Source organism: Balaenoptera physalus (genome assembly GCF_965194825.1).
Source record: "Balaenoptera physalus genome assembly, chromosome: 7".
Classification (NCBI taxonomy): Eukaryota; Metazoa; Chordata; class Mammalia; order Artiodactyla; family Balaenopteridae; genus Balaenoptera; species Balaenoptera physalus.
Window position 1 is genome coordinate 53,534,951 of NC_138886.1, and position 13,034 is coordinate 53,547,984.

The 13,034-nt window shown below is 41.1% G+C and overlaps 1 protein-coding gene across 9 annotated transcripts in view; it reads right to left on the reverse strand.

Annotated features, from left to right (window-relative positions):
• Positions 1–647: 647 nt before the first annotated feature.
• The window catches only part of PUM3 (pumilio RNA binding family member 3), a 74,811-nt gene continuing 62,424 nt past the window's right edge, over positions 648–13,034 (reverse strand). For all 9 annotated transcript variants that reach the window (XM_082470980.1, XM_082470982.1, XM_082470983.1 and 6 more), the window contains 5 exons: positions 11,218–11,360; positions 10,336–10,558; positions 8,589–8,676; positions 6,152–6,242; positions 648–2,443 (listed from right to left, as the gene is read on the reverse strand). In XM_082470980.1, the coding sequence (XP_082327106.1) occupies positions 2,311–2,443; positions 6,152–6,242; positions 8,589–8,676; positions 10,336–10,558; positions 11,218–11,360 (678 nt within the window). In that variant the 3' untranslated portion in view covers positions 648–2,310. The remainder of the gene's footprint in view (positions 2,444–6,151; positions 6,243–8,588; positions 8,677–10,335; positions 10,559–11,217; positions 11,361–13,034) is intronic.

The window sequence follows — 13,034 nt, forward strand, 5'->3', positions numbered from 1 at the left end:
TCCTCAGTATGCTTTCTGCATATACTGAAGTCAGCCAGCAGGAAAGGGACTCTGTTCCTTGTGGGTGTGAGACCAAAGGAACCTCTCCCAGGAATATACTTCTCTTCCGAGGTCCACTGGCCAGGCTTCTTCCTAAATCCATCACTGACTTAAGGAAAGGGCCCCTGGGATTAGTTCGTACCAGTGTTCTTTTGCATGAGCCACACAAGGGAAACGTTTGTATGGCCTGGTGGAGTAAGGGTTGAAGCTGTTAAAATTTCAGCACATCTATGACCCACTGGAGGCACACTAGATGGGTGGGACACACTGGAGCCATCGGGAAAGGGGTCGACCCCAGAATAACACGCGAGCCTTGACAGGCTGAGAAAAGAGGAAAATGCCTACTGGAGAAGAGTGTACGCAATTCTGATGGACAGTTTGAGAAAAATTAATTATAGGAATGTAGGAAAGTAAGCAAATAAAAATAAATGAGGCAATTTATTCATTCCGGGAAAAAAAAATGGTATAGGAAATGTCATGACAGCTGACTACTTCTTTCAGTATTTAACAACTGACGTCAACATAATCATATAAACTGAACACCGATTTATCAAAGATGATGCAATTCTACTGGGAAAATGGAAAGAAAAGAAGTACGGAGACAGTGGTGGTGAAGAGTCTTAATCTGTATTTTTCCATAACAGGAAGTTAAAAGAAAATGCCTAAAACAGATAGATTTTTTTTTTTTAACCCACAAAAATCATATATTTAAAAACTTAGCAGAGCTAAAAAGAACTGAAAGTCACTGCTTCTGGGGAGGACAAGGCAGGCGTGTGGAGGAGTGGGGCAGAAGAAGGATTTCTGCTCTTGTTATATGCTTCATAATATTCTAACTTTCAAAACTACGGATGTTATTTTTTTAGTCTTACAGATGGAACAAACAGCAGAATTTCTGTCCCCCTCTCTTTCCAAATGGGCCCTTTATACGGAAAACAAACACGCAATATATCAGTCAAACAAAAGCAAGCTCTTCCCCATTGTGTCCCACCCCACCCCCAGTTCCCCCAAGGGTCCCACCTCTACCCTTAGACCTGGCTGGGTAGGGGTGGGGGGGAGGCGGGGGGCGGGGTAGGGGGAGAATCCACGCCAAAAGGGAATTACAGGCATCGGCTCTTTTGCTCCTGCAGGGTTCAATGCACCCGCAGGAGAGGGCAGCAGGTAACGTCCTGGCAGCTGGTGCGTTGGGAGTAGTCCTGGGACCCAGCGGTCTGGTAGGAAAGGCACAGCTGTTCTCCTGAGGTGTAACTGCAGTGACAGACCTGAGTGGGTGTCCTGTTACAGCAGGCTACTTAGAGAAAGCCCCAAAGCTCGGTTTCGAAAGCAGTCAGGTATTCATAGGCAGGGCTACATGAGCCTGGCTATGAATTCTTCCAAGGTCTACCAATCCTTCCAAGCTTTGTTGCTTGGAAGCCAAGTGTAGTTTTAAAATTCAAACATCCTACTTGTACTTAAATTCCAACTTCTGCACTGTTAAGAACTTTGTGTATCCTTCTAACTCAAACTCTGTAGGCCTCAACTACTTTAGGGAAAGTCCCAAGAGAGAAAGTCTCACTACAAGGAGCTATTTACTTGGAAGGTCCAGTTTCAAAGACAGGAAGATTTTCCCTGTGACAATGACCTTAACACTGCTACCCACTATGATCCCCTAATTCATCCAGCACATTTCCCCCTACAAATCTTAACTTCCTGGAGTGGCTTGTTTCCAACAAAATCTAACATGGCACCCAATCCATAAGGCAGCTAGGAATGCAGCTGTCCTGGATGTAGAGTATCCCCATCCCTGTACCCAACAAGCCCCAAGCCTTCCTGAAGTTCAGTTCAAAACCACTGACTGCCACCTCACTGCTCCCACCAAGGACTCCCCGTGGCTCTTCTTTACCACATCCTGCCTTCCTCTGAAGCAGGAAACTCTCAGGTTCCTCCTCCTCCATGAAGCCCTCTCAGACTACTGTTCACTGAAGATGTCTTCTCCCCTGAATCAATGCACGCAACTACTTTATATAAATTTGGTTGGTCCCACTGTGTATGACTGTTAATTAAACCTTTTACATTGTGATTTGCCTACTATTCAACAAGATAAAAGAGAAGGCTGAGATTTTTTTCTTAAAAAGGCCAGTTTTAGACATCATTTTATAAACAGATTCTTATACAAAGAAGGAACGCATATACAGAGCACCCCAACTGCCAGTAAGACGGCCCCTAGCCCTTCTTTTCTGTGCTGGGAAAGCAGAAGAGGAAAAATGACTCCAACTTGTTCTTAACTGTTTCTACCTAGGCAGTCAGTTTTTCAAGTAGCATTTCTATTCCTTTGCTGGTGTTTTTGTTTTTTTCCAATGTGGGAATAAGGCTTTTCAATCCAGCTTTGACTTTATTTGCAACATCTTGATCAGAGCTCTGGAGAAGGCTGAAGAGAGAAGACAAAAATTAACAAACAAAACATTAAATTTCATAAAAAACCCTTAGATTGTCTGCAAATACTACCTTCGCACACAGTACAAAAAACTCATTGACTTGTGAGACAAGTTGTGTAACTATAAATACTTTTTTTTCCCCATTCATCAGATGAATGATGGGGGCTAGTAGCCTATATTCTAAAACCACATAATTGGTCCTGCTTTCACTTTGTCTTAGGACGAACACCCTGCCTTAAAATTGTTTACTACATTTATTCTACCTTTCCTTCTCCACCTAGAAACGCTCAGGAGCAAGGACCCTGTGCTTTATTTATCTCACGGCACCACCTACACAGAGCAGACAGTCAAGAAATGCTCACTGAGTGACTGAATTAACATGCGTGAATAGGTGTACACGAGGAAAGGTGGGGGGCATGAAAGATAAGCAGTTAATGAATGGCCTTCTTACCGAACTCTATTGCCAAAACATTGAGTGAAGGGGTAAAGAGCTTTACCTTGGAGCTTAACTGCCCAGATTTGAAACCTGCCTCTGCCACTCAGTAACTATATAACCAAGAGCATGCTATTTAAATTCTCAAAGACTCAGTTTCCTGGCCTGCGGAATGGGAACAAAAGAACCTGCCTTCTTCACAGGGCTGTGTTTCGAGGCTCACATGATCCCGTATCTGAAGCACCTAGCCAGAGCCTGGCTCCTAGTTAACCACTCGATCAGTGTGAGTCATTCAACAAAATGAGGTCAGCTCTGCTCTCTGAGACCTTGCTGGCGTACTTTATCACAGGTGAGCAGAGCTCTGCAGACTGGCAACAAGTAGGCCCCTTTCTCTCAATAGGGGCCAAGTCACAGGCACTCAACCACCAAACCCCAGGGCCGAATTTCCTATTCTCCCCCAACTTCCTCATGACCACGTTTAAATGCTGACCACTGAAACACAACCCAGAAAGAAATCACTTGGCATGTCTGAAAGACCCTGGTCCCAATAATTTCCATCATGTCCACAGAGAGGAGGACATGCTTGTGGAAGACAAGCAACAAGTATTGCTTGCCACCTGCAAAGCTGAAAAGTAAAGTGCCCTCTCGATAGACTTGTGACTCACAGGTGTTCTTATTTGATACACCTTGGCTAAACACACAGTCACACAGTGCATAATAGTGATACAGGTTAATATTTACTGAACACACGCATTAGACCTAATGCTAAGCATTATGTATGCATCATCCCATTTAGTTTTCATAACAACCTAGGATTATTATTAATCTCCTTTTACATCCAAGAAAATTAAGGCTCAGAAAAGCTGAATAATTTGCCCAAGGCCACACAGTGAGCTGGGACTGGAACCCAGGCAGTCTGTCTAGAGCTCATGCATTTAAATGCTAGAGAATTATGCTTCCCTGAGTTATTTTTCAGACTGCATACAAGGCTGATTTTTTCACCCAGAATGACACTTTGTCACTTACTCTAAAAAAGATTCAGCAAAACAAACAAAAACAAACACGCACACACACACATACTGCACGAGTTTTAAAGAAAAATATAAACAAGGAAAGAATTTTGCCAAATAAGCACATGACAATATTCTAAAGCCAAATAAAAATAATTATTATATTAGTCAATTATTAATTTATCGCCAGTTTCACTTCCCTTTAGAACCTCAGATACTTCATGTTCAGATATTTCATATTCCCGTTTTAAGGAGTATTCCATAATAAACCTATAGTATCCTTCTCATGTTTGAAATCCACCTAAGGGGAGCTCTGATTGATGAGCAATCTTTAAAAATTAATTTTGTTGAGGATTTTTGCATCTATGTTCATCAGTGATACTGGCCTGTACTTTTATTTTTTTGTGACGTCTTTGTCTGGTTTTGGTATCAGGCTGATGGTGGTCTCGTAGGATGACTTTGCAAGTGTTCCTCCCTCTGCTACAATTTGGAAGAGTTTGAGAAGGAGAGCTGTTAGCTCTTCTCTAAATGTTTGATAGAATTTGCCTGTGAAGCCATCTGGTCCTGGACTTTTGTTTGTTGGAAGATTTTTAATCACAGTCTCAATTCCAGTGCTTGTGACTGGTCTGTTTATATTTTCTATTTCTTCCTGGTTCTGCGGCACATATACAGTGGAATATTACTCAGTCATAAAAAGAAACGAAATTGAGTTATTTGTAGTGAGGTGGATGGACCTAGAGTCTGTCATTCAGACTGAAGTAAGTCAGAAAGAGAAAAGCAAATACCGTACGCTAACACATATATATGGAATCTAAAAAAAAAACAAAAACTGCTTCTGATAAACCTAGGGGCAGGACAGGAATAAAGACGCAGACGTAGAGAATGGACTTGAAGACACGGGGAGGGGGAAGGGTAGGCTGAGACGAAGTGAGAGAGTTGCACTGACATATATACACTACCAAATATAAAATAGATAGCTAGTGGGAAGCAGCTGCATAGCACAGGGAGATCAGCTCGGTGCTTTGTGACCACCTAGAGGGGTGGGAGAGGGAGGGTGGGAAGGAGATGCAAGAGGGAAGGGATATGGGGATATATGTATACATATAGCTGTATAACAAAGTGAATCAGCAACTATACTCCAATAAAGATGTTAAAAAAAAATTTAATTTTACGGCATTGCCAGAATTTTTAGTTAACTGAGTGTAATGAAAGAATGTGTCAGTAGGTGTTAACATTCCAAATGCCCAGTAAAGAAATTCATGTCAAAAAATTTCATGTTTCGGCTAATGGACTCCGGCTATTCAACATCAACTGGAAAATCAGCTAATTTTAATGATAAATAAACTAGTGATCTGTATCACCCATATATTTGGAGATACTGATATACCTAAAAATAAGGAATGCCCATTTGGAATGTACGTATTTGTGAGTATATGTGTACCAAATCAAAATATATATTGAAGAAATGCTTACAACATTTATAAACATATACAAATTAAATTGCATAGTAACTTGCATGTGAAATACTGTGGGAAATTCAAGCTGAGACTGGTAACTGTTTTTCCAAATCTCGATAACACAGCAGGGTGAAAAAAATCAACAGTGATTACTTCAAAACAACACACAAATCTATTTTAAAATGAATATCCTTAATAAAAGGGTTTTTTATCTGGGAATAGAATACATGGAAATTTCAATGACCTGTAAATTATAAACTCAACCTATGTCCAAACAACAATATACAAGTTAAGCATATGTCTCAATTTACAAATCATCAGTTTTCTATCATTTTAATTAGAAACAAAGATTAATTAGCATGTAGACTTTAATAGCAAATGCTTCTCGAATCCTTTTAGAATAGTTGAAAACAAAGTCAGTAAAGTCAGTCACGATTTGAAAAACAACTCTGTCAGTTTTTACAGGAACAAAACTAATCCATTAAAAAAGAATACAAGTAAACTTTGGTCAAAACCATAAATGTGGTGAAACAATCAAATGATGTCTTGTGAATGCCATATTTTATGATGCTTGCCATCCAAAAGAGGGCATATGAAAAAAAACTGTAAGGACTGATGGAAAGAGTTACATTTGCTCTCTAATATTTGGTACACTTGTGTAGACCAAGAGTAACTGACAGGAATGCTGGGCTATTGGAAACAGACATGAGAACTGAGAAGTGTGCGTGAAGGAAGCATGTTCTGCACTCACGGGCACTGAGGACGAGGGCCCTGAGCAGAAAAGGCACACGTTCTACATACCTAGAAAGAATAATGGCTCCTCGATTGACACTAGCCCAGGACTTCAGGTTCTTCATACCAACAAGCTCTACGAGTGTTTTTGCAAAACAACCTGTAAAATAAACTTAATGAACATCATATACCAAGATTTAAACTCCCAATTTCTCTCTCTACTACCCTTAAAGCTGGAAACATGTTTTAATGAGAAAGCTAATAAAGAGGTCTCACCCAGTATCACTTAACACTAAAAATTCTAGCTCAGCTTTATGTAATACGTTTTTAATACAGCCATTTCTCTCAACTCTGACCCAAATCCTCAGCTATGTTTAGCAGTAATTACTCAAGAGAAACAATGACTTCTTATAAAATGCTCGCTTGGTCATGTTTGCATTTCTTTGTACTATTTAATGATTTAACCCTGACCTGAAAATTATTCAGGAAGTAAATGTTTGACAGCAGCACCTCGTGTTTGGTTAAAATCAAGTTTCCCCTCAAGGAAAATGCTCACTCAGAAGGTGCCGTGAACACAATTAACAGTCAAATGACTATTCTGGCGTACACCTGGCAATTTCTCTCTACAATACTAAACATTCGTTCACCCATCAAAAATACGATTCATCTTTTGTGATTATAGCACATCTGATTCCCAAGGTCTCAGAGTGTATTATCTTATTCACTGTGCCATCTAAGTGTTAACTAACTCTTGGACAAAGGAGAAATTCTGAAGACTAGGATCTGGTACAGATGGAGGTGGGGACAACCTATCTTAAAGGCAAACATCTTGGGTAGGTAGCACGTAAAATTCAAAGATAGCCAAATATGAGGAGCCTTTAAAAGCCAAGAGGCCTATGACTATTTTACTCTTCGTGGCACATGCTCAAGAGGGACAGAAATCAGCTGGTGAGGCAGACAATGTTTTCCAAAGGTGACCACAACAATATCTCCTGTCTGTGTATGCTTCTAGAATAGTGCCACTCCCTCATCTAAAGGTGGAACTGATGTCTTCTCCTTTCGAACTGGGTGGGCCTTTGTGACTGACTTAATCAAGAGAGTACAGTACAACTGCCCTTAAATAACTCCTGAGGCTAAATCATGAAAGTACCATGCACCTACTTTGTCCTCCTAAAACTCAACCACTATATTGTGAGGAAACCCAACAGCCTAGGGAGAGGAACCAAGGCTGCTGGACTTAGCCACTGCCAGCCATTGTGAAAGTGGATAATCCAACCCCAAGCCAAGCAGCCCCAGATGACTCAGAGTAGAGCTTCTGAGCTCCACCGAACACCGACCAAATGACTGTTGTTTTGAAAACTAAGTTTTGAGGTGGCTTGTTACACAGCAACAGATAACCAAGACAGCTAGCCACTCATTTGGTGCTACATGAAAATGACAAATACATCAAGTTCAAACAGATGTGTTTTAGGGTTGCCAGGGCAATTTAAATAAGGAGAAAAGTCACTAGAAAATTGCTTGGATTTTAAAAACAAGACAACTTTTCTGACATAAACTCAGCTCAACTATGCACCAACTTCTTAATAATAAAGAGATAATTCAATACATTATTTTTTCTTCAAAATTTATTACCAGAAGCTTCCTGTTTTATAAAAAATTTACAGTGAGAAATAGGCCCAAGTCTCTGTTCTTAAAGGTAGAGTGAGAAGTGACAGTTCTTCTACTATACTGATTGCCTCACTAGCCATTAGAACTGCAACTTGCCTCAAGACATAAATTCATGATCTGTCACTTTTTTCAGACACAGTAATAGAAAGCCCAAACTGTTTTAACTCAGTGGGAGGAAGCCTCTTTAGCGGCTAAAATACCAGATGGAGTTTGAATTTAGAAAGAGAAGGTCTGGTCAAAGACAGGACTGAGAGGGGAATGATATGCAAATTTTCACTCATCAATAAATAAAAGATGCTGTCCTCCTCTTGAGAGCTGAGTTTCTACAGAGCAGCTGTAAGGTTTATGAAAAACCAGGAAGTGCCAAGGACTGGCTTGCTCTTTGGTCATATGTATTTCAATGCCAAATAGGCACCAGTTCAAAATTCTCTGATGAGGATAATTTTCTTCTGCTTATCCTTTCCTCAAAACTAAAGATAAATATGCTTTTCAACTGGAATGACGATACTCACAAACCGGCCCTCCTACTCTGCTCTCACCATCCTCAAAGAATAAAACGGCATTTTAGAACGCTGGACAAACCCGTTTTGAAGTCTGAAGTAGCAGAGGAGGGAAGAGAGAAAGGGGGAGAGGGGGGGAAAGGGAAAGAAAATGAAAGGATTCTAGGGGACAAATTTCCAGGGGGAAAAAGCGTTATTTGCGACCACTAAATCATTTCTTACTCACAAACTCAACAAACTTTCATTTGAACTTAAATGGCCGGCATAAAGTTCAGGGATGCCAGACATTACTGAAATTCCACATCCAATACAAGAAAAGGTCAAGTTGCACAGCCTACCTTCTCGTCCACTTTCTTTCATCTTTTTATCTTGTTCTATTAACCACTTCAGAACTAGATGTCCTGCAGGATGTTCTGCAACGTGAAGCTGTGAGGGGTCAAGAACATATTAATTAAAAAGCTGTTTTCATCCACTCTATATCACCACATACGGATAAAGTCTCAGGCGAGTTGAAAGTTCCAAAAGGCTTAAGAGGTCTTTACCTACAATGACTACTACACCTGGAGGGACGAGAGATCTACTCCAACCCTGACTGAAATGAAGATGGTTATTCAGGATAACGTGGTCACTGAGGCAGCTCACATTCAGCTTCATGAGCTCCAGTTTGAACAGCTCTACCACCAGGCTCATCTTAAGATCACGCTAACCACTTTCCAGACTGTCATACGCCATTCTGAGGAGCAAAGAAACCGATGGGACAGAACACTACAGCAGAAACATTAAAACCTAATGCTGAATGATGTTTAAATCATCGTTTAAGGTGATGCCCGAGGAGCACTACCTGATGAGCAGGCCAAGAAAGCATCGTTCAGCTTAATCTCACTCCTTTCCAAGGGCCATACCGACTGTTCGCACAGAGACCCCCTAGGATCTCTCCTTGTCCAGCACGGGAGACAACAGGCCCTGTGTCCTTACAGAGGGACTTTCATTACACAGGCATCGTCCCAATTTGTTAACAGGATCTGCTCTGTGAGGGCAGGAGCCAGGGCGTCTCTAAGATCCATGGCCCATTTCTTTCCCCATCTCCTGTGTCAGAAAACAGCGGGCTCCCCATCCATGTGGGTCCATCAGGAGCTCACAACCCAGTGCGGGGCGAGGGCCGGGCAGGATCTGGCTTCCGCCTTCCTCTTCCCTTTGCTCACTGATTTCCAGCCCCCTGAGCCTCCTGTTCTCAAACATGCTGAGCTTCTTCCTTCCTCCAAGGCGGCCGCACATGCTCTTCTCTCTGCCTAGAATCTTCTTTCTTCACTCAGCTACCAGTCCTTTGGGTCTCAGCTTAGCTTTCACTGCCTCAGGAAGTCCTCCTAGGACAGGCTGGCTCCCATTTGTACATAATCCCATAGAACCTGGCGTTTTCCTTCACAGCACGTATCTCTATTCTACAATAAATAATCATTTGTGTGCATATTTATTTAAGTATTGTGTTTCCCCAAATGGTATTCTCTTTTTTGGGGGTGGGGGGGTGTTGACCACTGCCTAGCACATATCCAGTGCATGAACCAAGAAACTTAAGATACAAGGCAGAATAACACAAGGCCCAAATAACATAGGCAGGAGCTATCAGAAAGAGCAAAGACTTTCTGACTGAGAGGGAATTAAGGAAGACTTCACGGAGAAGGATTCCGAGGACCTGGAAGGATTAATAAGGCTTTCTACAGGAAGAGCATAGGAAAATGGAAACATAAGCAGCACCTGAGGTTGAGAAAAGAAGTACATACAAATGAAAGAAGTGCAAAAGTCCACAGCAAATTCAAGACAAAATTAAGAACACAGAATATGCTGGAAAGACAGCCTGGGTCAATCATGGACAGCATTAAGAGGATTTTGTTTTTCCTCTGCAGGTATGTGGAGTCATCAGAAGACAGTGAGTGTTAACAGCACTGTTTTGAATTCGCATTTTCCAAATGTACTGTGGGTATGAGGTGAGTTCATTATCACTAAAATTCTCTTTATAGCAATGTTCCCAGTGATTGGAGTTTTTGCAGCCACTGTGGCTTTCCCACCTGTCTCATGATAGCACCGTACCTCTCCATCCTTGCCACCAGGATGCAGCTCTGCCGCTGCCAAACTGGCGACGGCATTCATGGCGGGCTGCACGTCTCCAGTGGCAGCTCCCAGGATGTCAGCCACGAGCACACACGCAGACTTATCCAGCACCACCTCTTGAGCGTGTCCTTGCAGGTAGCTTAGCAAAGCTGGAGAAATGGATTCTAAGAGCTCTCGTTGGCGGATCTCTGTATCTTTCTTACTGTGGTAACATGTTGAAAGAAGAATTAAGGCGAGATAAATAGCAAAGAAAATACGGTGTTTTATTATCACAGAAATCTCTAAGGGCTTATAACAGTTTGTGCCACGCTCTGTTGTCTAATTTCTGTTGTGCACGTAGATGAGCAGTTTGAGGGCGGGATATCTGTCTTTCATCTTTGTGTCCCCAGGATCTGAACAGTGCCTGGCACAGAACGAGCACTCAATAAGTGAAGCTTGCCTTGTGTAATACAAAAAAATAAATCTCAAACCAACCCCAAACCAAATATCGACAACAACAAAACATCTGACAACACACGTTTAGACTACCTTATGGATTCCGCTCCCTAGCGTACTTGATTAAGTGCCACCAGTTGCTTTAAACATAAAGCAAAACACACACCTGAGCGCCTACTATGTGCTCGGCCTCAGAGGCGTTCTTTTGGCATGATGCTTTCATTTCCTTTTCAGGATAAAAACTTTAAGAATCTGCCAAAACTGCAGGCTTAAAAGTGGAATTCACCTTTGGAGTTTTAGAGGGGGAGGGAGCATGAGAGGTGTACACATGTGAGTAGATTTATGGACGCACGTGCCACTCAAAACGGGTGAACAATCAGAGCACAGGAATAAAGGGCCCAAGCCCTTTAGTCTACTGTCCCTCACCTGTGTGCGTTACCGTCTCCTTTCTGCAGAACTTCAATGATCTCTCTTACCGTGTGTGCAGGATCTCTGGGGCTTAGTAAATACAACAGGACCTTCCTTCCATATTTGTCATTTACTATGTTAGGCAAGGAATTAATAATTTCCTGTAAAATTATAGAAACAAAAAGTGAACCTATATGCTTAAAATAAACTATGACTGGAATCTGAATGGTAAAGAAGGATACATAACTTTTCCCCAACGTACTTAATGAAAAATGTACAGCTAGTTCTGAAGTCGTCTCATTAAAGCACAAAGAAATTTACACTCGGAATACAGAACTGCCTCTCTACTGGGACTAGCATTACTGAACAATCCATTTACATTTAATCGACCAAGCTCAAGGACTTGAAAAATATATATCTAAAGGAGTTATCTCATTCATTGTAACCAACATTTCTTAGGCCACTATTACTAGGGACATTGCTTGCTGGGGCCACTGAGCAGATACAGTTAATTTGCAGCTGCACGTAAATCTAGCAGCAGCATTGATGACGACCATTCTTATTAGAATTTCCCTAATGAGATGTATGTGAAGGGAGATAAAGAAACTCTGTTAAATAGAACAAGTGGATAAAGGCTTTTAAAGTTAGGTTACTTACTCATGGCAAATGAAGGCTGTTTAAGTATCACATCGAAAACAAAAAGAGGTGGGAGGGAAATAAATGCAGAAAGAGTCCATGGAGCAGTTACAAATAACCGCATTCTATGACATTTCCAATCAACTTAACAGGAACAGTAACCTCCTTTTCTAGTTGTTTGATTAAGGAACAAAGGCAATGTCATCCCCACCCCACCTGAGCTCCTGTGTAGATTTGGTGATATTTGCAAAGACAGAAAAGTCACTGTTTAAAAATTCGTTTATCCTACGTATTCAACAGAAAAATCATTAGTCTTTCCCTCTCTAACATTCCTATTTCTTATAACAAACCTATTATTCAAAGCCATGTGTGTCTGAACACCAGAGATTCTTCAGAACCGGCTGGGGTCACAGAAAGAATTCAGTCCAACCACCCAGCTTTATAGATGAGGGACCCAGAAAGGGGGGAGGTGACCTGCAGGAGGACGTGAGCGTGTCAGTGAAAGGGCTCTCACTAGCTCTGGTCCTCTGACTTCAACTCTAGTCTCTTTCAAAGAAAACATACACCCCATTCTTAAGGAAAGGAATTCTCCAGGAGATGATATACTCAGATCTGCTATTCTCTTAAGTGCCTACTGATTACAACGAGATTAGTAATTTCAGTGCAGGAAAAAAAAAAAAAAAAAAAAAGCTAGAAAATAGGTGCAACAGATCTAACCACCTCAAAATCAATAAAAATTTTAACCGCTCAGAAAAAATGACTTAAAATTTCAGTACTAAAGGAGAAGACAGAAAAAAAATGTACATCACTTCATGGGGATGGGAGCTCTTTTGCAATTTCAAGGTAAACATGCCCCAAAGTAGACTCAACATATGCATTTTTGAAAAAAGAGGTATTTAGTGCCACAAATATGGGCTACTTTTAGTGTGGCTTTATTTAAGGTTTAACCAACTCATAAAAGAAGATAAATGCTTTAATCAGTTTAAAGAAGAGACTGAGAATGATACATAGCTTAGGCCAATTTGTACAATCATTAAAAAACCTCCACAACTTTGCTGTGCTTAAAAAACCCTCTGGGGTATTTATACCTTTAAAACAATTGCTTTAAGAAAAAGGGGGGGGGGAGTATGCAGTGAAGAACTATGAATGGCTGCTATTTATTTTTAATTAACTTTTTTTTTCTTGGCCTAGGAGGAAAA